Raw genomic sequence first — 23,768 nt, forward strand, 5'->3', positions numbered from 1 at the left:
ATGTTAATCAGATTGGAAGAGAAAAAGATAGCCATAGGAGGACGATATATGCACTGGGCAAGTTGAGGGATGCTTGTGGTTTAGAGTCCAGGGAGAACTGGCCCCAGTGTTGGGTCCTCCTCCATTGTCATACTACGTTGTCATCTGCAGCTCGCCCACCAATGCATGAAGGAGGTGCGTCGAGCCGCCTTGCAGGCCCAAAAAAACTGTAAGGAGACTTTACCTCGTGCCCGCCGCCTCACCAAGGAAATGCTTCTATACTGGAAGAAGTATGAGAAAGTGGAGAAGGAACACCGCAAACGTGCAGAGAAGGAAGCCTTGGAGCAGCGGAAGTTGGATGAAGAAATGCGGGAGGTAGGGAAATAGCATGAAAGTTCGAAAATCATGATAGCTGCAGCCATATTGAGAGATTGTTTTACATTTCATACGTTATAAATCTAACCAATGAAACCATCGAAAAAATATTTTAACACATAACTTTGAGGATAGTGATTTTAGTCCAGTAAATCAGTTGTTTTTATTCTTTTAGTAAGGTCTTCTCCCTGGCCTTCACCTCTCTTTTGTGTTAATTTCTTATATTCTTTGTAGCCTTATTCTTTTGTTTATTTCTGGAGGACATTCGTCCCCCTCCCCCCCCCCCGCCCCCCCCCAAAAAAAAAGGAAAGAAAAGGAAGGAATGAAAGAAAAAGAGAACAGCTTATAGTTTAGCTTGGCTTAGTTCCAGGTGCTGGCTGTAATTTCAGTTTGTTGGAAGATCAGGACTGGTTGCAGTTTTCTGAGACCCATTCTCCCACCTACTTTTCTGCTTTAACTTGCAGTCAGTTCTCTTGCTAAGCTTGATATCAAGTGAGCATATTATTCAGGTGAGCAAGAGGAGAGATTAAGAAGACAGAGCCACTGTGTTGCCATTGGTAAACCCATTGGGATGAGTGGAGGGACAGTTGAGGTCTGGAGAAGGAAAAGAATTGGAGGATTGGATATTTTCTTTCAGGTATAAGTAGTACTCCTGTCAAACAGAGCTGTAGAGGGTCTTTTGAGTTCTGCATCTTCCCTCCTGTCTCATGCCTTTGATGGGCAGTATAGATTTTGCCCAGGTTTCTTAAGTCCCTGGGCAATGTGTATTTTTACACACATGTGTTTTGAGTTAGTAAACTTTTGATGCTGTTAGAAATACTTGCTCACTAAGTTTACAGGCATTTGAGTTAGTCATAGATCTTGAAATTTTGAAAGTGACTTGGCTTATAATCTAGGTTTGACATTGTCTCAATATGTTGGTAACTAACTGATAAGAGTTTCATCTGTGATTATGTTGACTTCCATCTTTTTCTGTGAGTTTCTGAATTAAGACAGTTTTGATGGATCCTTGTTCCCTTAATTTGCCTTCTTTATTTAAAACATATAGTAATTTACTTCCTTTCAGTACGAGGGAATGTTGCTTTTTTGTTTTAATTTAGAAAGGTTTTCTTGATGGTACTTTAGCTTTAGTGAAAATCCATATACTTTATGAAAAGAAATCTGTTTTCTCTCAGATTTTTTTCCCTAATCTGAATCTGGCTAAAATGTTTTTTAAAAAAAAAAACCCTGAGGAGAAGTCTGGTTTTATGTCGCATACTTTGGGACTTATATCTTTCCTTGGCCACGTTACTTATTTTAGTACTGTTTTTCTTTTGTACAGGTGGATCAAAGATAACTCAAGTATACTTCATAGGAGTTTTACTATAAAATAGTTCATGCAAAATTAATGACCCTTTGATTTGGTATTATTGTGTGAGCTGTATTTCATGTAATTCAGTCTTTTGGATCATTTGCTTACTCATTTTATTGTTTATCTTGAAGAACGATTTTTACTGACATAATGGTTATTTTTCTTACTAGGTAATTTCAGAGGCACTTTGAATTTATCTTTCTCATTAAAAAAAATTATGTGTTTGTGATATTATATTTAGTCTGTATTCATGATTTGTAGCTCTCATTATCACAGATGAACAATGGGTTGTTCTGGGCAGCATTTTCTTTTTTTCATAGGCTTCTTAGTCTCAGATACCTCCTGCAGAATAATTTATAGCTCTTCATCACTTATTTTGACTTTCAATGTTAAAGTAGAGTTTTGAACACATATGTTTTTAAAAATAAAGCTGTACACATATATTTGTCACCAAAGTTATTAAGTAACATATGTTGTTTGAATTTAGTTGGTATGGTAGTGCTGTTAAAAGTAAAGAAATAAAGAATTAAGCATTTTAGACAGCAGCCTAGTGGAAAAAAGATTTCATTTTTTAAAGGAGAGCAAAATATAGGTTATTATTAGGCTATAAGTGAGGATTATTCCTGGCTTTTAGTGCCACTATCTTGATTATAAATAAAATTTGTTCATTAGCAATTTTTCCCTTTCTTAATGTAAAGAATTTGTAAAGGAGTTGTTTGCAGACTATGTATAGGTTTAGTGAATGCTGTTGACTACCCTGTATATGATTGATGATTTGACTCTTTTCACTTTCAACTTTTTTCCCTTTTAGGCTAAGAGGCAACAGCGAAAACTGAACTTCCTGATCACCCAGACAGAGCTATATGCCCATTTCATGAGTCGTAAACGAGACATGGGTCATGATGGGATCCAGGAAGAAATCTTAAGGAAACTGGAAGATAGTTCTGCACAGAGACAAATTGACATTGGTGGAGGGGTGGTAGTTAACATCACACAGGAGGATTATGGTGAGTCCTGAATCAGAAATTAGAGAAAGGAGATACCCCACATTTTTTTGTATTTCAGGTTATATTCATTATTAATTCTTGTAAGTTTTGTCTTGATCAATAAGTAGTGTTGATCAAAAGGGAACTTTATTTTAACTGGAGTAGCGAAAGTATGAGTGTTTCTATAAAATAAGCATATGAAAAGCTTTTATTGAAGAATTTAAAGAGGAAAAGGTGTGATTATTTGATCTGGCAAATTTGGGAAGATTTTGTGTTTTGATTTGTTAATAGAAATAAAGGATATTTTATCAGAAGAATGCAGTGAATTTGTCTCTCACACAACAGGATTCTTGGTGATGCAAGTAAAACATGAGAAGAGACTATTTTGATACTTTAGTGACCACACAGAGAGGGAGGAATTGGTATAAAGTTTAAGAGGAGTTTCACAGAGAATAGTACTCAAGATCATATTGAGTAAGAGAAAATGAGAGTGCTTCAGATTATCTTGGGATTTAAACATTCTCTATTATTTTATTTTAGAATAGTTTCACCCAGTATAAATATATTACAATTTTGAATCCTCGTTGTCTTGCTTTTCCTGACTTTAGCATTGCTTCGTGCATGAAATGCAGGATTGGAAAACTGGAGCTCAGTCTCCTGGTGGCTTTTGTGAGCTGACTTTGGCTCCTGGAGACCATGGGAGACCCCTGCCTCCATTACCACTTCCAGGTCCTTACGTCTGTCAAATAATTAGATCCTTTTCTTCTCCCTCACCCTCTTTGAATTTAGGGATAAACAGAATGTGGAGTCAGGGATCCACATATGCTTGTATAAATTGCATCCTTGAAAGAGGTCAGTTAATGAGATGTTATAATCAGAGTTTTTCCCTTTTCAGATAGTAACCATTTCAAAGCCCAGGCCCTGAAGAATGCTGAAAATGCTTATCATATTCATCAGGCTCGGGTGAGTCTTAGAAATGAACTGTTGGGTCCTGGAAATACCCTTACAGCCTTTCACTTAGGTAGTCTTCCTTTAAACTTAATCATATTTTCAATTAAAAACATTGTTGAATATGTATATATGTATGAGACTGTATTCGATGGGGATTGTAGCTCTATTTACTTTAGAATAATAGTAGGAATACTTGAGGGAAGATGGGAAACGAGCTTTCGCTTTTCTAAGCTTTAAAAATGTGTTGACTAAAGCTAAGAGAGTTTTTCTATTTTTTTTTCTGTCCTCTCCAGTAAGTATGGATAATACCAAGTGAAGTGCATCATTGTTTAGTGAAAAATACCACACTCTTAATTGTTAAGAAAGCTATATCATGCCTAAAAAATGCTAAGTTAGCACATTCTTTCACTTTAGTAATAAGTTGCTTATTCATGATACAGTGACATACGAAATCAGAAAGAAACAACAGATTAAGTAAAGAATTAAGTAAACATTAATTAAACACAGTTAAGTAAACACCATTTAATATACTGCATAGGAGCCCCTGTGTCACTTTGACAGAATCCAAGTCAGGGATAGAGACAAAAAACCCTGTCCAATCAAATAGATTTTATATCACATTTTAAATAAATTCATTGATGAAGCAAGTAATTATGTAATATGGCTTAGTGCCTGTCTATCAAAAGTGTATGCTTAATACAACTGTTAATTTTGAAATATTAGTAATATACTTTAATGTACGGTTGACCATTAAGTAACTCTGGGAGTTAGTGGTGCCAACACACCCTGACGTCAAAAATCTTTGTACGACTTTACAGTCAGCCTGTCATGTCTATGGAGCCACATCCACAGATTCAACCAATGGCAAGATTATGTAGTACTCTTGTACATATTTAGTGGAAAAAATTTTCATGTCAATTGACCTACACAGTTCAAACCCTTGTTGTTCAAGAGTCAGTTATATCATGCTTTATATGTAATACGATATATTACATTATTGGAAAGTTTGTTCCAGCCAGCACAAGATAGATAAATTGGCATTATGAATTTCATTTGAATTTAATTATTTTCCTCTTATATTTTTCTTCTAATATACTTTTATTTTCCAGACAAGGTCATTTGATGAAGATGCAAAAGAAAGTCGAGCAGCTGCCCTGCGGGCAGCAAACAAGTCTGGCACTGGGTTTGGGGAGAGTTATAGCCTGGCAAACCCATCTATCCGGGCTGGTGAGGATATTCCACAGCCTACAATATTTAATGGCAAATTAAAAGGTTATCAGCTGAAAGGCATGAATTGGTTGGCAAATCTCTATGAACAGGTGAATTTTAGAACTATGTGCTACCCCCTCTGTTTTGTTTGTAAATTATATATTATGAAATGAGCACAAGATGTTTCAGATTTCATCCTTTAAAAAAAAAAAGCGTTGTCTTTTGGCAGGAACCAGAAAGATGTCTCTATTTCTAACCTGGAAGCTTTATTGGGAAATATTTGTATCGTGTATAAAATTTGTCTTAAGTGGTCTTAGTAAGCCTGATTGCTTTTGTACCTGGATTAGATTAGCTGAAAAACTGGGTTTGGCCCATTTGTCTCATGTATCATGATTCAGAGTTATAGCTTGGAATTGACAAAAGGAATCATTACAGTAGTGAGTAATAGTGCTGAAACTGGGTATCTCTAGTCACTTTTGTTTGAACAGGTCTGACATTTTGGGTAGTTCTTTTTGGCAGTAATGAAGCGTGAGAAAAAACTCTGTTATTTTTTTTTCCAGGGTATTAATGGCATTCTTGCAGATGAAATGGGCCTTGGTAAAACAGTACAGAGCATTGCCCTCCTGGCCCATCTGGCTGAGGTGGGTAGATGCATGCAGTCTTTTCATCTTCCTCTCTCTCAATCCTAGGGTTGTTTTCTACTGAGCCATTATCAAGCACTATGCTAGATTCTGTAGCATACCATGACGTTAGGTCTTGGTCCTTGTCTTGAAAGCCTTTACAAGGTGACACAGTGTGGTGAAACTTTCTAGTTTTCAAGAATGTTCTGACAGGTTTTGAGCATATGTGTTTTCACTCCCCATCCCCTGCTTTTGTTGAGAACCACCAGTGTAGTGGCAAAAACACTGCAGTTAGAAGACCTGGTTTCGCATCTCAGCTCTATGCTTACTAGCAGTGTTAATTTGGACAGTTATCTCTTTTGACCTGACTTCCCTTTAACTCTCTGAGGTTTAGTTTCCACTTCTGCAAAGTGGGGCTCATACCTACCTTACAGGAATTTTGTAAGAATTAAATGAGAAAAAATGTGTGAAGTCCTGAAAAAAGCAAAACGCTCTATTCCAATTAAATAATAGTAATATTGTTGTGATCATCTAGTATAAGGAAAAGCAACACATACAAGTCAGTATGTCATAAGTGCTTTGTGAATGATACAGATTAGGACCTGTAAGAGGTGGGAGGAGTGGGAGTAATTGCTTGCTATTTTTTTCTTAAGATGTTACTAGCAACTTCCTTGTTTGTGTTACTGTAACATAGAATATTATTTGTCTTAACATATGATATTATTATTGAGTGTACAGGTATGAGAAATGGGAACCATTTCTTTTGTTACAGTACATTGCCTATTAAACTATTTTTGTTGTTAATTATAATTTTGAGTTAAATCTCTTCAGTTTTTCTGCAGTTGGCTGATGCAGATTTTCTGTTTCAGAGAGAGAACATTTGGGGACCTTTTTTAATAATTTCACCTGCATCCACACTTAACAATTGGCACCAGGAGTTTACTAGATTTGTTCCTAAATTTAAGGTAAAAATCAATAATAATTCTCTTTTTAAAGTAAACATTCTGACTCCATTTTTGCTGCCTTCCTTAATTGCTTATAATAGCTTTTAATTCTTGCATTTTTTTCACATAACCTTGCATACACTTCCTATTGAAGTTACTGATGGGAACGATAAGAGAGCATGTTGCATCCTTCTGTTTTATGAGAAAGCCAAAGTCCAGTTTGAGTGATTTTGCTGTATTGGCCACATGAATTGTAGCTCCCAGTTGTACTGCCGTAATAGAAAGTATCTATGTTGTTGCTGACTTAATGTAGGTTTTGGTAAATCATAATCAGTTTTCTTGACACTCCAAAGCCACCTCTTTGGTCTTGGTCCAGATTATAATGCCCTAAGGTAACAATGTGAAAATTGATTATAACTAATGTAGAGGATGAGATTGACATAGGAAGTGATCAGCAAGGAAGTATGTTACATCAAATATGGACAAGATTTAAATAGGAGTTTAATTATGCAGAGCTGTTGGGATGTAAGAAAGAATGGATAGGATTTATTATCTTATTTGCAAGTAAAAAGAAGGAAATGTTAAATACTTGTCTCTAAAGGAATATAATGATAATGAAGTTGCATGTTAAGAAGGATTTTATGGAGATTATGTATCAAGAGATATTGACATGATCTCTGATCTTGGGTCTCCATAATAAACAGGTTCCACACAATTTAAGAGCATGGGAGGTGTTTTTCTGGCTTATGCTTTGTAAAGAATAGGGACATTTCTGAGATATTCCACTTTGGGGCACTTTTGTGTCTGTGGCCCCACCTTTGTAGCTGAATTAATAGACCTAAGACACATTATCTATATGGCTTTTAGCTTGGCCAGCTCATTCTAAGGAGGTGAGGTCATTCTAAGGCAATTTGTTGAGTATTTTCTCTATAGAGTTTTTTCCCATTGAATATGGAGTGCCTCATCTTTTTCTCTGCTCTTCTGTTGTTACATGGTAAATAATTAGGAGGTCAAAAAGTTAAGTCTTAAAATTTTCTTAGAAACCACCTTCAATATTTCCTTCACAGGCCAATAGATGGCAATGTAGTACCCCTTAACGTCATTGGTGCCTCTCCTTTGAGTTTATACCAGTGCCTGAAACTGAGTTTTCCCTTGTATGTTGAGCTTCCTTTTGAAGCTCTAGTTTAGGGGTCAGTAAAATAGGACTTCTGGGCCAGCTGAAAGTGTGCAGTTGAGTGGTATTAAGTACATTTGTTGTGATAATCACTGCTGTCTGACTGCAGAATTTTATCATCCCAAACAGAAATCTCTTTCCCTATTTCCCTTTCCCTCTGGCCCCTGTCTACCACAAATTGTCTTCATGTCTCTGTGGATTTGCTTATTCTGAATATTGGGCATACCTGGAATGTGACCTTTCATGTGGCTTCTTTTCACTTAGCAGTTTTTTCAAGGTGTTCGTCATGTGCACTTCATTCCTTTTTCTGATTGAATAATATTCAGTCATAACATATATTATAGTGAGGATAATATAGTGAATTTCTGGGTATACTGTATTTTGTTTATCCATTCATCTGTCGATGGATATTTTGATTGTTTCTTCTTTTTGGCTATTGTTAATAATACTGCTGTAAACATTCATGTACAGGTTTCTATTTGAACACTTGTCCTCTTTTCAGTTCTTTTGGATATAACCCAGGGGTGGAAATGCTATCACTTTTTATTAAATTTATTGAGGAATTCACCTCCTATTCTTTGGTACAGCTTAGGAGCTAAGAATAGTTTTGTTTTTTTTTTTACTTTTTAAAATTGTTGCTTATAAAAGAATAATATTTCATTGCAAATGAAATATGAAATTTAAGTACACATATATTGTTTGATATATATATTACATAAATATTAAATTTTATTATTTGTGGCAGCATTAACATCACAACAGCAGAGTTGAGTAGTTGTGGCAGAGATTGGCATACAAAGCTAAAATTACTATCTGGCTATTTATAGAAAAAGTTTGATGACATTTGGTCTATTAATTCATTGTTTCTATTGCCATTATTCCTTTAAATTGTCAGATATGTGTTCACTTCCCTGCAGCACACAGTCAGAAGTAGACATTACTCAAGTTTAAGGTCTGGTTACATTCAAAAGATACTTAGATCTATTATGATAACATCTAAAAGTTCATTTTATTTGGCAACTGTCTGAGTAACACTGGTTTTATGGTTCTAGTATGATTAGTGCCTATGACCTCCCTCCTTTTCCTCATGAAATAAGTTTACATTGTTTCTCTTGACTAATGTACCACTTTTCATTCCTAAAATTCAGTATTCAATGTGTTTTCTATTTCGTTCATTTCTACTCTTTTTTTATTCTTTTCCTACTTTTTTGGGTAAACGTCTTTATCTTTCTGTCATTTTGAGATGGAGCTTAAATGGTTTCTTTTCAGCTTTTTCTAATGTTTATTCAAGGGTATTGTTTTCTTGGCATGACCATAGCCATCCAAAGGTTTGAGGTGTCACATTTTTATTATCTTAACATTCAAAATACTTTCCAGTTTCTACTTCAAGTTCTTATTTGATTCATGGGTTACTTAAAAGTGTTTTTCTTATTTTCTAAACAAAGGATGATTTTCTAGATGTCTTTTTGTTATTTATAGCTTAAATCCACTGATAAGAAAATATGCTTCTTCTTATTAATTTAATCCTTCGAAATTTGTTGAGCTTTGCTTTTTTGGCTCAGCACATGGGCAGTTTTTATAAGTCGTCCTCTGTGTGTGTGGAAATAGTTTTTCTGCACTTGTTAAGTACATTTTTGTGTATATGTTGATTAGGTCAAGTTTGTTAACTTGTTCTTTACTGTTATATCTTTACTGATTTTTTTTTTTTTTGGTCTGCCTGTCCTATTACTGACTGAAAGAAGTGTGTTAATATTGACAACAGTTATGGATTTATGCATTTTTGTTTTCTTGTTTATTTTTACTTTGAGGCAATGAGATGTACACAGATTCACAATTTTATCTTCCTGGTGAATGAACTTTTTATTAATATGAAATTCTTTCTTTAAGAAGGAAAATCTTAAAATCTATTTTCTTTGATATTCACTAACCAAACACTTTTGGTTAGTGTTTGCCTGCTCTCTTTTTTCTTTTGACTATTCTGTATCTTTATATTTAACATGTATTTCTTTTATTTGGAATATCTGTGCTTACTTTTAATGTAATTATTGATATGCTACATTTAAATCTGTTGCCTCTTTGCTTTCTTCTTTCACCTGTTTAACTTTCCTTTTTTCCCTTTGAGTCCTTTTGAATTGATTCAATTTTATCCTTATTTTTTTTCCTTTTATTTATTTTTTAAAAAATATTATTTATTGGGACTTCTCTAGTGATCCACTGGTTGAGAATCTGCCTGATAATGCAGGGGGCATGGGTTCAATCCTTGATCTAGGAAGATTCCACATTCTGCAGGGCACCTGAGCCCTGAGTAGCCTATGAACCACCACTAGAGAAAGCCCATCTGTGGTAAGGAAGACCCTGCACAGCCAAAAATAAAATAATATTTATTTTAAAATAATAAAGTATTATGTATTTATATGGCTGCACTGAGTCTTAGTTGCAGACCGAGGGATCTTTGTTGGATCATGCAGGATCTTTTGTTGTGGCACATGGACCCTCTAGCTGTGGTCTGCAGGCTCAGTAGTTGTGGAGCACAGGCTTCTTGGCTTCACAGTGTGTGGGGTCTTAGTTTCCCAGCCAGGGACTGACCCAAGTTCCCTGCATTGCAAGGTGGATTCTTAGCTACTGGACTACTGGGGAAGTAGTAATATTTCTTACCCCTTTTAAACTTGCTAATTATATATTCATTCTGTTACTCAGTAGATTCCCAGGAAAATACAACATGCATGCTTAACTTTCTCAAAAACAATACAAGTTAATACTGTTAATACTTTTCAGATAATAGAAAGACCTTAGTATAGTACTGTAACTACACTCCCCTTCTCTAGACTTAACACAGTTGTTTTTGTATATATTTTATATTTTAAACCCCAGAAGACATTTTACTATTATTTGTACTTTTGAAATTATTTAGATTTATTCATATTATTCACATTCATTTGTCATTGATGTTCATCCCTTCTTGCATATTTGTGCTTCCATCTCTGAGATATTTCAGAAGAACAAAACATATCAAGCTATGGATTCAAGAAGCACTTTGAATCCCGTAACAATAAAAAGAGAGTTACATCTAGGTACATTACAGAATTGCTGAGTTTTGCATTCTTTTTTTTCTCCATGCTTTGGTCTGGATGTTTCCTTCTGACCTCTCTTGTAGTTCACTAATTTTCTCTTCAACTGATTCAGTCTATTGAACTCATCATTTAATTCTTAATTCTAGTTATTTTTTCAGTTCTAGAAATTGCCTTTGGTTCTTTTGTAATTTCTAGTGTAACACTGAAGTTCTGAATCTCCTCTTTTAATTCTGTGAACAAACAAGCATTTGTTTAAAAGTTTGTTTCTAAAATTTTTGTTTTTGTTTTGTTTTAATGCCAGATGTATAGGAAAAATTCTGGAGATAATTGTGGGCTCTGAATGTTAATTTCTTCTTCCAGAGAGAGGATTAATGTGTGTTTGGGGTTTTGTTGTGGATTTTTTTGTCTACAGTAATTTTTTTCTGGGACAGTAATAATCCAAAGCCCCATTAATCTAAGTCAGGAGTTGGGATGAATTGAAGCTAGATTTCAAAATCTGATAAAACAAGTGTATGTATAGTTTACCTTTACTACCAGTGTATATGTATCTTTTCATTCCCAACTTAAGGCCAGGGAGGCAGGTAGTTATCAGAAACCTTCCTCCTTGAACTACAGTTTTTTGTTTGTGGGTCCTGTGTCCCTTTAGAAAAAGAAAAACAACTTCTCAGTTTCATAGTGTCTCAACTAGTACTTTTGGGAAGGATCAGCACTCTCTAGGGGAACATGTACAATGCCAGGCTTTCTTGTCTTTTCTAGATCTAGACTATAATTCTTCACTGCCCAAGTAGCTCTCTGATGCCTTTTCAAACAGTTGTTTTGCATCTGTGTTTTAACTGGGTCAGTAGAAAGAGTGCTAGTCCAACTCCTAGTGCAGTAATGATAGAAGAGGAATTCCTATACTCATTCTGTTAAGGTTTTTTAAAAAGCCTTTCTGAATAATGTATTGGTGATGATGAAAGTGAAAGTGTTAGTCACTCAGTCATGTCCAACTTTTTGCGACCTCATGGACTGCAGCCCCCCCAGCCTCCTCTGTCCATGAAATTCTCCAGGCAAGAATACTGGAGAGGGTAGCCGTTCTCTTCTCCAGGGGATCCTCCTGACCCAGAGATTGAACCTAGGTCTCCTGAATTACAGTCAGATTCTTTACCATCTGAGCCACCAGAAAATCCTATATTTATGATGATACTTTTAAGATTATCAGTAGAAACTAATAGACATATTGATCCTTTTTCCAGGTGCTACCATATTGGGGAAATCCTCATGACAGAAAAGTCATCAGGAGGTTTTGGAGTCAGGTAACTTTCAGCTTACTGTAAGCATATACACACACACATATACATATTCACACATATATGCATTCATTATTTCTCCAGTTGATTTGAATAATTTCTCTTACATAAAATCTTACATGTTTCTATGCAGATGTAATTTTTTTTCTTTTACAATGTTTTTCCTGTTATAGACAGTCAGTCAGGATTAAGAACTTTTCTCTTTAATAAGCTGTTGACTACTTTTTAACAAGGTTTGTGATTAAGGTGACTACTTTAAAAAACAATTACACTTTAATTCACTACACATCTCCTACATGAGAAACATATCTTTAAGGCTATCTTAAACTTCTTGGCCTTAGGAAATACAGTCCATTCCTCATTGTCTTATTATGAATTGTTTAGGTTTTTCTTTTCACCCTTGCCCTCTTATATTTACAGAAGACCCTCTACACTCAGGATGCCCCCTTCCATGTGGTTATCACCAGTTATCAGCTGGTGGTACAGGATGTAAAGTATTTCCAGCGAGTCAAGTGGCAGTACATGGTATTGGATGAGGCTCAGGCACTCAAGAGTAGCTCCAGGTAATGCAAGTAGTAGAAATAAAGTCTGTAGACTGAGGATGTACGGATACATAGATATGTGTATGACACACGCACATAAGAATGAAGGTCAGAGAGAATTCAAAACGTGGTATCTGCGTAAACCATGTATCTGACCTGAAGGCATAAATTCTTTTTTTGCATTTTCATGGAATATAAATATTAATGTTTAGAGTGTGAGGATTTTTCTCAGCTTCTTCCTCCTCACTCAGTAATTATGGCATTTTAACTGATTTTCATTCTTTTTTTTTTTAAAATTTAAAATGTTTTATTTTTTATTATTTTTTTTAAATTTTAAAATCTTTAATTCTTACATGCGTTCCCAAACATGAACCCCCCTCCCACCTCCCTCCCCATAACATCTCTCTGGGTCATCCCCATGCACCAGCTCCAAGCATGCTGTATCCTGCATCAGACATAGACTGGCGATTCAGTTCTTACATGATAGTATACATGTTAGAATGTCATTCTCCCAAATCATCCCACCCTCTCCCTCTCCCTCTGAGTCCAAAAGTCCATTATACACATCTGTGTCTCTTTCCCTGTCTTGCATACAGGGTCGTCATTGCCATCTTCCTAAATTCCATATATATGTGTTAGTATACTGTATTGGTGTTTTTCTTTCTGGCTTACTTCACTCTGTATAATCGGCTCCAGTTTCATCCATCTCATCAGAACTGATTCAAATGAATTCTTTTTAACGGCTGAGTAATACTCCATTGTGTATATGTACCACAGCTTTCTTATCCATTCATCTGCTGATGGACATCTAGGTTGTTTCCATGTCCTAGCTATTATAAACAGTGCTGCGATGAACATTGGGGTACATGTGTCTCTTTCAATTCTGGTTTCCTCGGTGTGTATGCCCAGCAGTGGAATTGCTGGGTCATAAGGTAGTTCTATTTGCAATTTTTTAAGGAATCTCCACACTGTTCTCCATAGTGGCTGTACTAGTTTGCATTCCCACCAACAGTGTAGGAGGGTTCCCTTTTCTCCACACCCTCTCCAGCATTTATTGCTTGCAGATTTTTGGATCACAGCCATTCTGACTGGTGTGAAGTGGTACCTCATTGTGGTTTTGATTTGCATTTCTCTAATAATGAGTGATGTTGAGCATCTTTTTATGTGTTTGTTAGCCATCCGTATGTCTTCTTTGGAGAAATGTCTATTTAGTTCTTTGGCCCATTTTTTGATTGGGTCGTTTATTTTTCTGGAATTGAGCTGCAGAAGTTGTTTGTATATTTTTGAGATTAGTTGTTTGTCAGTTGCTTCATTTGCTATTATTTTCTCCCATTCAGAAGGCTGTCTTTTCACCTTGCTTATATTTTCCTTTGTTGTGCAGAAGCTTTTAATTTTAATTAGATCCCATTTGTTTATTTTTGCTTTTATTTCCAGAATTCTGGGAGGTGGATCATAGAGGATCCTGCTGTGATTTATGTCAGAGAGTGTTTTGCCTATGTTCTCCTCTAGGAGTTTTATAGTTTCTGGTCTTACATTTAGATCTTTAATCCATTTTGAGTTTATTTTTGTGTGGGGTGTTAGAAAGTGATCTAGTTTCATTCTTTTACAAGTGGTTGACCAGTTTTCCCAGCACCACTTGTTAAAGAGATTGTCTTTACTCCATTGTATATTCTTGCCTCCTTTGTCAAAGATAAGGTGTCCATATGTGTGTGGATTTATCTCTGGGCTTTCTATTTTGTTCCATTGATCTATATGTCTGTCTTTGTGCCAGTACCATACTGTCTTGATGACTGTGGCTTTGTAGTAGAGCCTGAAGTCAGGCAAGTTGATTTCCTCCAGTTCCATTCTTCTTTCTCAAGATTGCTTTGGCTATTCGAGGTTTTTTGTATTTCCATACAAATCTTGAAATTAGTTGTTCTAGTTCTGTGAAAAATGTTGCTGGTAGCTTGATAGGGATTGCATTGAATTTGTAAATTGCTTTGGGTAGTATACTCATTTTCACTATATTGATTCTTTCGATCCATGAACATGGTATATTTCTCCATCTATTAGTGTCCTCTTTGATTTCTTTCATCAGTGTTTTATAGTTTTCTATATATAGGTCTTTAGTTTCTTTAGGTAGATATATTCCTAAGTATTTTATTCTTTTCGTTGCAATGGTGAATGGAATTGTTTCCTTAATTTCTTTTTCTACTTTCTCATTATTCGTGTATAGGAATGCAAGGGATTTCTGTGTGTTGATTTTATATCCTGCAACTTTACTATATTCATTGAATAGCTCTAGTAATTTTCTGGTGGAGTCTTTAGGGTTTTCCATGTAGAGGATCATGTCATCTGCAAACAGTGAGAGTTTTACTTCTTCTTTTCCAATTTGGATTCCTTTTATTTCTTTTTCTGCTCTAATTGCTGTGGCCAAAACTTCCAGAACTATGTTGAATAGTAGCGGTGAAAGTGGACACCCTTGTCTTGTTCCTGACTTTAGCGGAAATGCTTTCAATTTTTCACCATTGAGGATAATGTTTGCTGTGGGTTTGTCATAGATAGCTTTTATTATGTTGAGGTATGTTCCTTCTATTCCTGCTTTCTGGAGAGTTTTTATCATAAATGGATGTTGAATTTTGTCAAAGGCCTTCTCTGCATCTATTGAGATAATCATATGGTTTTTATTTTTCAATTTGTTAATGTGGTGAATTACATTGATTGATTTGCGGATATTGAAGAATCCTTGCATCCCTGGGATAAAGCCCACTTGGTCATGGTGTATGATCTTTTTAATGTGTTGTTGGATTCTGATTGCTAGAATTTTGTTGAGGATTTTTGCATCTATGTTCATCAGTGATATTGGCCTGTAGTTTTCTTTTTTTGTGACATCTTTGTCAGGTTTTGGTATTAGGGTGATGGTGGCCTCATAGAATGAGTTTGGAAGTTTACCTTCCTCTGCAATTTTCTGGAAGAGTTTGAGGAGGATAGGTGTTAGCTCCTCTTGAAATGTTTGGTAGAATTCAGCTGTGAAGCCGTCTGGACCTGGGCTTTTGTTTGCTGGAAGATTTCTGATTACAGTTTCAATTTCCGTGCTTGTGATGGGTCTGTTAAGATTTTCTATTTCTTCCTGGTTCAGTTTTGGAAAATTGTACTTTTCTAAGAATTTGTCCATTTCTTCCACGTTGTCCATTTTATTGGCATACAATTGCTGATAGTAGTCTGTTATGATCCTTTGTATTTCTGTGTTGTCTGTTGTGATCTCTCCATTTTCATTTCTAATTTTATTGATTTGATTTTTCTCTCTTTGTCTCCTGATGAGTCTGGCTAATGGTTTGTCAATTTTATTTATCCTTTCAAAGAACCAGCTTTTGGCTTTGTTGATTTTTGCTATGGTCTCTTTTGTTTCTTTTGCATTTATTTCTGCCCTAATTTTTAAGATTTCTTTCCTTCTACTAACTCTGGGGTTCTCCAGTTCTTCCTTTTCTAGTTGCTTTAGTTGTAGAGTTAGGTTATTTATTTGACTTTTTTCTTGTTTCTTGAGGTATGCCTGTATTGCTATGAATTTTCCTCTTAGCACTGCTTTTATAGTGTCCCACAGGTTTTGGGTTGTTGTGTTTTCATTTTCATTCTTTTCTATGCATATTTTGATTTCTTTTTTGATTTCTTCTGTGATTTGTTGGTTATTCAGAAGTGTGTTGTTCAACCTCCATATGTTGGAATTTTTAATAGTTTTTCTCCTGTAATTGAGATCTAATCTTAATGCATTATGGTCAGAAAAGATGCTTGGAATGATTTCGATTTTTTTGAATTTATCAAGTTTAGATTTATGGCCCAGGATGTGATCTATCCTGGAGAAGGTTCCATGAGCACTTGAAAAAAAGGTGAAATTCATTGTTTTGGGGTGAAATGTCCTATAGATATCAATTAGGTCTAACTGATCTAATGTATCATTTAAAGTTTGCGTTTCTTTGTTAATTTTCTGTTTAGTTGATCTGTCCATAGGTGTGAGTGGGGTATTAAAGTCTCCCACTATTATTGTGTTATTGTTGATTTCCCCTTTCATACTTGTTATCATTTCTCTTTCATATTGCGGTGCTCCTATATTGGGTGCATATATATTTATAATTGTTATATCTTCTTCTTGGATTGTTCCTTTGATCATTATGTAGTGGCCTTCTTTGTCTCTTTTCACAGCCTTTGTTTTAAAGTCTATTTTATCGGATATGAGTATTGCCACTCCTGCTTTCTTTTGGTCTCTGTTTGCGTGGTATATCTTTTTCCAGCCCTTCACTTTCAGTCTGTATGTGTCCCTTGTTTTGAGGTGGGTCTCTTGTAAGCAGCATATAGAGGGGTCTTGTTTTTGTATCCATTCAGCCAGTCTTTGTCTTTTGGTTGGGGCGTTCAACCCATTTACGTTTAAGGTGATTATTGATAAGTATGATCCCGTTACCATTTACTTTATTGTTTTGGGTTCGGGTTTATACACCCTTTTCATGTTTCCTGTCTAGAGGATATCCTTTAGAATTTGTTGGAGAGCTGGTTTGGTGGTGCTGAATTCTCTCAGCTTTTGCTTGTCTGTAAAGCTTTTGATTTCTCCTTCGTATTTGAATGAGATCCTTGCTGGATACAGTAATCTGGGCTGTAGGTTATTGTCTTTCATCACTTTAAGTATGTCTTGCCATTCCCTCCTGGCCTGAAGAGTTTCTATTGAAAGATCAGCTGTTATCCTTACGGGAATCCCCTTGTGTGTTATTTGTTGTTTTTCCCTTGCTGCTTTTAATATTTGTTCTTTGTGTTTGATCTTTGTTAATTTGATTAATATGTGTCTTGGGGTGTTTCGCCTTGGGTTTGTCCTATTTGGAACTCTCTGTGTTTCTTGGACTTGGGTGATTATTTCCTTCCCCATTTTAGGGAAGTTTTCAACTATTATCTCCTCAAGGATTTTCTCATGATCTTTCTTTCTGTCTTCTTCTGGGACTCCTGTAATTTGAATGTTGGAGCATTTCATATTGTCCTGGAGGTCTCTGAGATTGTCCTCGTTTCTTTTAATTCGTTTTTCTTGTTTCCTCTCTGATTCATTTATTTCTACCATTCTATCTTCTATTTCACTAATCCTATCTTCTGCCTCCGTTATTCTACTATTTGTTGCCTCCAGAGTGTTTCTGATCTCATTTATTGCGTTATTCATTATATTTTGACTCTTTTTTATTTCTTCTAGGTCCTTGTTAAACCTTTCTTGCATCTTCTCAATCCTTGTCTCTAGGCTGTTTATCTGTGTTTCCATTTTGATTTCAAGATTTTGGATCATTTTCACTATCAATATTCGGAATTCCTTCTCCGGTAGATTCCCTACTTCTTCCTCTTTTGTTTGGTTTGGTGGGCAACTCTCCTGTTCCTTTACCTGCTGAGTATTCCTCTGTCTCTTCATCTTGGTTATATTGCTGCATTTGGGGTGGCCTTTTTATATTCTGGTAATTTGTGGAGTTCTCTTTATTATGGAGCTTCCTCACTTTGGGTGGGGTTCTATCAGTGGCTTGTCAAGGTTTCCTGGTTAGGGAGGCTTGTGTTGGAGTTCTGGTGGATGTAGCTGGGTTTCTTCTCTCTGGAGTGCAGTGGAGTGACCCGTAATGGGTTATGAGACATCAAAAGTTTTGGGATAATTTTGAGCTGCCTGTATATTGAAGCTCAGGGGAGTGTTCCTGTGTTGCTGGAGAATTTGCGTGGTATGTCTTGTTTTGGAACTTGTTGGCCCTTGGGTGGAGCTTGGTTTCGGTGTAGGTATGAAGGCATTTGATGAGCTCCTATTGCTTAATGTTCCCTGAATTCAAGAGTTCTCTAATGTTTTCAGGCTTTGGATTTAAGCTTCCTACTTCTGGTTTTCAGTTTTATTTTTACAGTAGCCTCTAGACTTCTCCATCTATACAGCACCGATGATAAAACATCATTCTCCATACGCTCTGCTCCGTCTCCTGGTCTTAACTTTGTGAGCATTAGAGTTTCCTGATTTTCATTCTTGAGGGAAATTTTCTGTGGAGGAAGGGGTAGCTGCCCTTTGCTTGAGGGATTACTTTACAGATCTTGGTAGGAAGCAGAATGTTAAATTCTGTGGATTATAGCTTCTACTATTTTATGCAGGTTATCCTAGTCCCTGGATGGTTATTAGACTCCCAAGAATCCTTTAATTGGAAGTTACATGTTTAAAATGTTCTAATACCTTCAAGCTCCCAAACTGAATAGTAAATGAGTGCTTGGCTATGAAGTGTTATTCAGTGGTATTAGACCTTGAGTTTGATGGATTTTATTAACTCCTGGTGAATTCATAGGACTTTCTTAGAAGTCCATGTTAACTGGCAGAATAGTATTTTCCATGGACCTTTCAATTCTCTGAAGAGCATAATTTCCTGTTTCACCCTTTTGAAGTAGGGCATGCTTGTGGCCAGGAGCAATAGATTCATTCACTTTGTATTTTCTGCTCACACCCTTTCTCATTTTCCATTGTTCCCTGCAAACTCACACTAGAAGCATATAGAATAATAATTTTAAAATTTTTCCACTATGCGTTTTCAGTCGCTTAGTTGTGTCTGACTCTTTGCAACCCCATGAATTGTAGCCCACCAGGCTCCTTTGTCCATGGGATTTCCCAGGCAAGAATACAGAAATGGGTTGCCATTTCCTCCTCTAGGGGATCTTCCCAACCCAGGGATTGAACCTGTGACTCCTGGGTCTCCTCCATTGGCAGGCAGATTCTTTACCACTAGTGCCACCAGTTATATGGTTTGTATCAACAAAACTGACTAAAGATAGTGAAGGACTTTATCAAGCCAGAACGGATCCTACTCTGCCTTTTTGGGCTTCCCTGCTGGCGCAGATCATAAAGAAGCTGCCTACAATGTAGAAGACCTGGGTTCGATCCCTGGGTTGGGAAGATCCCCTGGAGAAGAGAATGCCTACTCACTCTAGTATTCTTGCCTGGAAAATTCCATCGACAGAGGAGCTTGCCAGGCTATAGTCCATGGGGTTGCAAACAGTTGAACAATTAACACTTTCACTGCCTATTTGAGGACATTTTAAAACTTTAAAACCTTAATATCATGTTTTCAGTATAGAGAAGTCAATTCCTTTGAAATTTCCTATCCTCAGCTTTGTTGAACAATATTTTTCAGTTGTGCTTATTGCAGATTGCTTGATTCTGAATGTTTGTTATTTTTTGAAAAGCATTTCTAGAAATAAGGGTTCTCAGTAGGGCGAATGAAGATTTACTGCTAACTTGGAATTTATTGCTCATTTTATTGAACAGTGTTCGTTGGAAGATACTCTTGCAGTTTCAGTGTCGGAATCGGCTTTTGCTAACTGGGACCCCCATTCAGAACACCATGGCAGAGGTAGGCACTAGTAACAGATTGGAATTCTTTACCTAGGCCCACCCAGAGTGTTACAGCTGTATACAAATTATAATCCCCCATGTAAAAGGAAGAATTTGCCCTATGTGGTTTTTTGTGGGGAGGTACAGAGGAGGCATCATTCCTATTTTCTTATTCTCTGGCACAAGGCAAGTAAATTTCTTTATTCTTTGGTACTTAAATAATGATCACATTAAGAATGCCACTCATCTGATGCAGAGATATTTTTATACTAGGATGAAAAGGTAATATTCTTTAACACTGAGAGGAGCTAAAATTCTTTCTTATCATCTAAAATAGGAATCAGAAAACTTTCTATAAAGAATCTGATAGTAAATATTTAGACTTTATGGGCCATATAGTCACTGCACAGCTATTCAACCTTCCATTGTAATGTGAAAGCAGTCATAGATGATATATAAAAGAATAGGTATGACTATGTTCCACTATAAAGTTTGATTTATAAAAGTAGATGGCAGACCAGACTTGGCACCAGAAGTCATAATTTACTGATCCCTGATCTAGAGTTATTATTAGCAAGTTTTGCTACCTTATACTGTGTTCAGTTGTGGATGGATCTTTGTATAAATTTTAAAACTGTCTCACTGCAAAATCTGAGCAGGACTTTGAGACTTTGAGTGTAAGATTAATTGAAAAATACCACAATTTGCTACAGTGCCTTGTTAAAGTTGGTTGATGAGACATGTGCTTATACACTCTCACTTAGTCACACATGTGCATGCGCCTAGACACAGGTAAACAAATCTGGAAGTTCACTTTCTCTCTCTCTGAACTCATTATGTCTTCACATCCTGTCATTTCATTGCTCTGTAGCTATTTCACTTTTCATTTGCTTCCAGCTCTGGGCTCTGTTGCATTTCATTATGCCAACATTATTTGATTCACACGAGGAATTTAATGAATGGTTTTCCAAGGACATTGAGAGCCATGCCGAAAACAAATCTGCCATTGATGAGAGTGAGTACTTCTATGAACTTTCATTCTTATTAGTGTAGCCAACACGTAATTGTATCTTTTCTTCTGTGTAAAGAATTTTCTTCTAGTATGCATAAGAGGATCTGAGACAAAAGTTTTTTCTCTTTTAAAATAAAATTTTTTTCTTTTTTATGTGCTTTGTGTGTGTCTAAGAGTCAAAAAAGGACTTATCAAGTGATGCTGCTGTAGTGTTGACTATTTACTCAAGGCAGAACAGGCAAAGTTCCCATTTTGGCTTACAAAATCCTCATTTTCCACATAGATTCTGAAAAACTTTATATTCTTTGTGAAATGGGATAAGACTTTTTGCGTGTAATAAAAACAATATTAGAAGGGTAATTTTTGGTATTTTTCTTTACATATTAGGATTTATTTCTTCTTTGAACATTTTTGAATTTTTATTATAAATTTTTTTGTTTCTTGACTAGTATCTTTTAAGAGAGTTATGGAGTATTTATTACACAATGTGAAGTGATATCTACCATTAGAAAAGTCCTTAAGTAATTTCTTATACTACATGTTGTTAATATGCCGACACACTTTGAAAAATGATTTTGGGGCAACACTGGGAGTCCCATATAGCTTGCATTAAACCTGTTTGAGAACCCTATTATTGATAAAATGTTCTTGAAACATTCTGAAGGTGAATTCTGATAAAAATAAAGTCATCCTTATTGGTCTGAGTAAATGATAGCAAAACGCGTTTGCCCAATTGACTATAGGAAGATGCTGTGGAAAGTTCAGATCCTTGGCTTCCTACCTGGGAAAAATTGTTTCAGTCTTGCAAATAAATCATTATGCCAGAGGTATTTAGTGAGAGATGATCATGATATTTCTTTTGTTTGTGTTAAACTGATATAATGTATTATTTGTCTGGGGGGGTCTCCTGCCATTTCAGATCAACTCTCTCGCTTACACATGATATTGAAGCCATTTATGCTGAGGAGAATCAAGAAAGATGTGGAAAATGAATTGTCTGACAAGGTAAGAAAGTCAGTCTTGTGAGTTTAGGACTTAATAAACACCAACTTAAAATTCCAAGGTAAAAAAAATTTCCTTGGTAAATGTTAAGTTGAAACGTAATTAGTTTGAGAGAAAACCTTTAAACTTGGGAGGGTCAACATAGACTTAAGATGAGTCAAACAATCAAGGCAAGTATAGTTTTTTCTTTTTTGTTTTATACTTTTTATTATGGAGAATTTGAAATATTATAAAAGAAAGAATAGTATAATGAATCCTCCATATAGCCTAAATGATCAACCCATGACCATTCTTCACCCCTTTAGATTATTTTGAAGCAGATCTTGAATGTCTTTTGTTTCATTTATGAATATTTTCATATGTATCTCTAAAAGATTTGGTGTTTTTTAAAATATATAATCACATGTCATTATCATCTACAAAAAAAAAAGAAGTTACTTCATTGCAGTATCACATACCCAGTCAGTGCTTAGATATCCCCAGTTGTCTTTGTGTATGCTTCTTTCTTTCTTCCTTTCTCTTTTAAAGTGTTCACTTTTTGAGGTCAGGATCCAAACAAGGTTCATATGTAGTGTTTGGGTGATATGTCCCTTAGATATCTTTTAGTCCCACCCTTCTTTTTTCCCTTTTGCGATTCTTAGTTGAGGAAACTGGGTGGTTTGTCCAGAGTTTTCCACATATCAAATTTTGCTCAATGCATCATTGTGGTGTTCTCTGACATGTTCCTCTGTCTCCTGTATTTCTGCAGACTGAGAGGTAGGTTTAGAAGTTTACTGTGCTTTGGGTTGTATTACTTTTTCTCATAAAGTCTATAATTATGGTTCATAAATACCTTTTTTGAATTTTTACCCGACCTCTGTAATTTTCTGTTATTGCTTGTGAATCCTCCCAATATTCTCCTTTCGTCTTTTTTTTGCCTCCCAGTTCTTAACTCCTTTGGAGTATTTCCTGCCTCACATAGATTACACCTGTTTCTCACAGTTCTCCTGTCTATATGAAAGGCATCTTTCCAGGTTCTTGATAATGTCAGGTGGTTCTCACTGTCACTGCCAGAGGCTGGATCATTTTGAAATTTAGTAACTCTCATAGGATTGTGGTGGTGACATACACCTTCAAAGAGAGGGAAAGAAGTGTACCTTTGTTTTATTCCTTAAAAAAAAAAAACTTTATGACTGTTTTGTGAAACTGGTTGATTTTGCCTAAATAGAAGTATCACACAGATGTACGTGATAGAAAATACTTCATTTAAAAAAATAGATCTTTGAGGCTTTTATATCAGAAACAGCTTAAAAACAATAGCAGCATCATAATGTCTCTTATTTAGTGGTTATTAGCGAGGTGATGGAGAAGGCAGTGGCACCCCATTCTAGTACTCTTGCCTGGAAAATCCCATGGACAGAGGAGCCTGGTAGGCTGTAGTCCATGGGGTCGCTAAGAGTCGGACACGCCTGAGCAACTTCACTTTCGCTTTTCACTTTCATGCGTTGGAGAAGGAAACGGCAACCCACTCCAGTGTTCTTACCTGGAGAATCCCAGGGACTGGGGAGCCTGGTGGGCTGCCGTCTATGGGGTTGCACAGTGTCAGACACAACTGAAGCGACTTAGCAGCAGCAGCAGCAGCAGCAGCGAGGTGATCAGAAGATGTGTGGTTGTTAACTACTGCGTGTATTATAAATTTCTTAAACATCAGCAATGTTTCTAATCTGAATTAAATAATATATATGTTATTGAACTATTACTGTTTGCGAGCAACTGACATGTAGAGAGATTCAGACTTCCCAGGAAGATGAATATATAGATAGCTGGTACTATATCATAGGATATATAGTGATGATCTATGTGAAGTATAATAGGAACACAGAAAGGGGATAGTTCTGTTAGGGAAGGTTAGAGAAGGTATCAAAGCAGAGGTGACATG

General features: G+C 36.0%; 1 protein-coding gene across 1 annotated transcript in view; it reads left to right on the forward strand.

The window, feature by feature from the left end:
* Window positions 1-23,768, forward strand: part of INO80 (INO80 complex subunit) — a 125,033-nt gene that overhangs the window by 41,853 nt on the left and 59,412 nt on the right. The window contains exons 9-19 of the mRNA XM_018054429.1: window positions 151-354; window positions 2,517-2,712; window positions 3,587-3,654; window positions 4,752-4,961; window positions 5,412-5,492; window positions 6,341-6,436; window positions 11,896-11,955; window positions 12,370-12,512; window positions 19,771-19,855; window positions 20,734-20,851; window positions 21,768-21,853. Coding sequence (XP_017909918.1) covers window positions 151-354; window positions 2,517-2,712; window positions 3,587-3,654; window positions 4,752-4,961; window positions 5,412-5,492; window positions 6,341-6,436; window positions 11,896-11,955; window positions 12,370-12,512; window positions 19,771-19,855; window positions 20,734-20,851; window positions 21,768-21,853 — 1,347 coding nt within the window. The remainder of the gene's footprint in view (window positions 1-150; window positions 355-2,516; window positions 2,713-3,586; window positions 3,655-4,751; window positions 4,962-5,411; window positions 5,493-6,340; window positions 6,437-11,895; window positions 11,956-12,369; window positions 12,513-19,770; window positions 19,856-20,733; window positions 20,852-21,767; window positions 21,854-23,768) is intronic.

Source organism: Capra hircus, chromosome 10 (assembly GCF_001704415.2).
Source record: "Capra hircus breed San Clemente chromosome 10, ASM170441v1, whole genome shotgun sequence".
Taxonomy (NCBI): Eukaryota; Metazoa; Chordata; class Mammalia; order Artiodactyla; family Bovidae; genus Capra; species Capra hircus.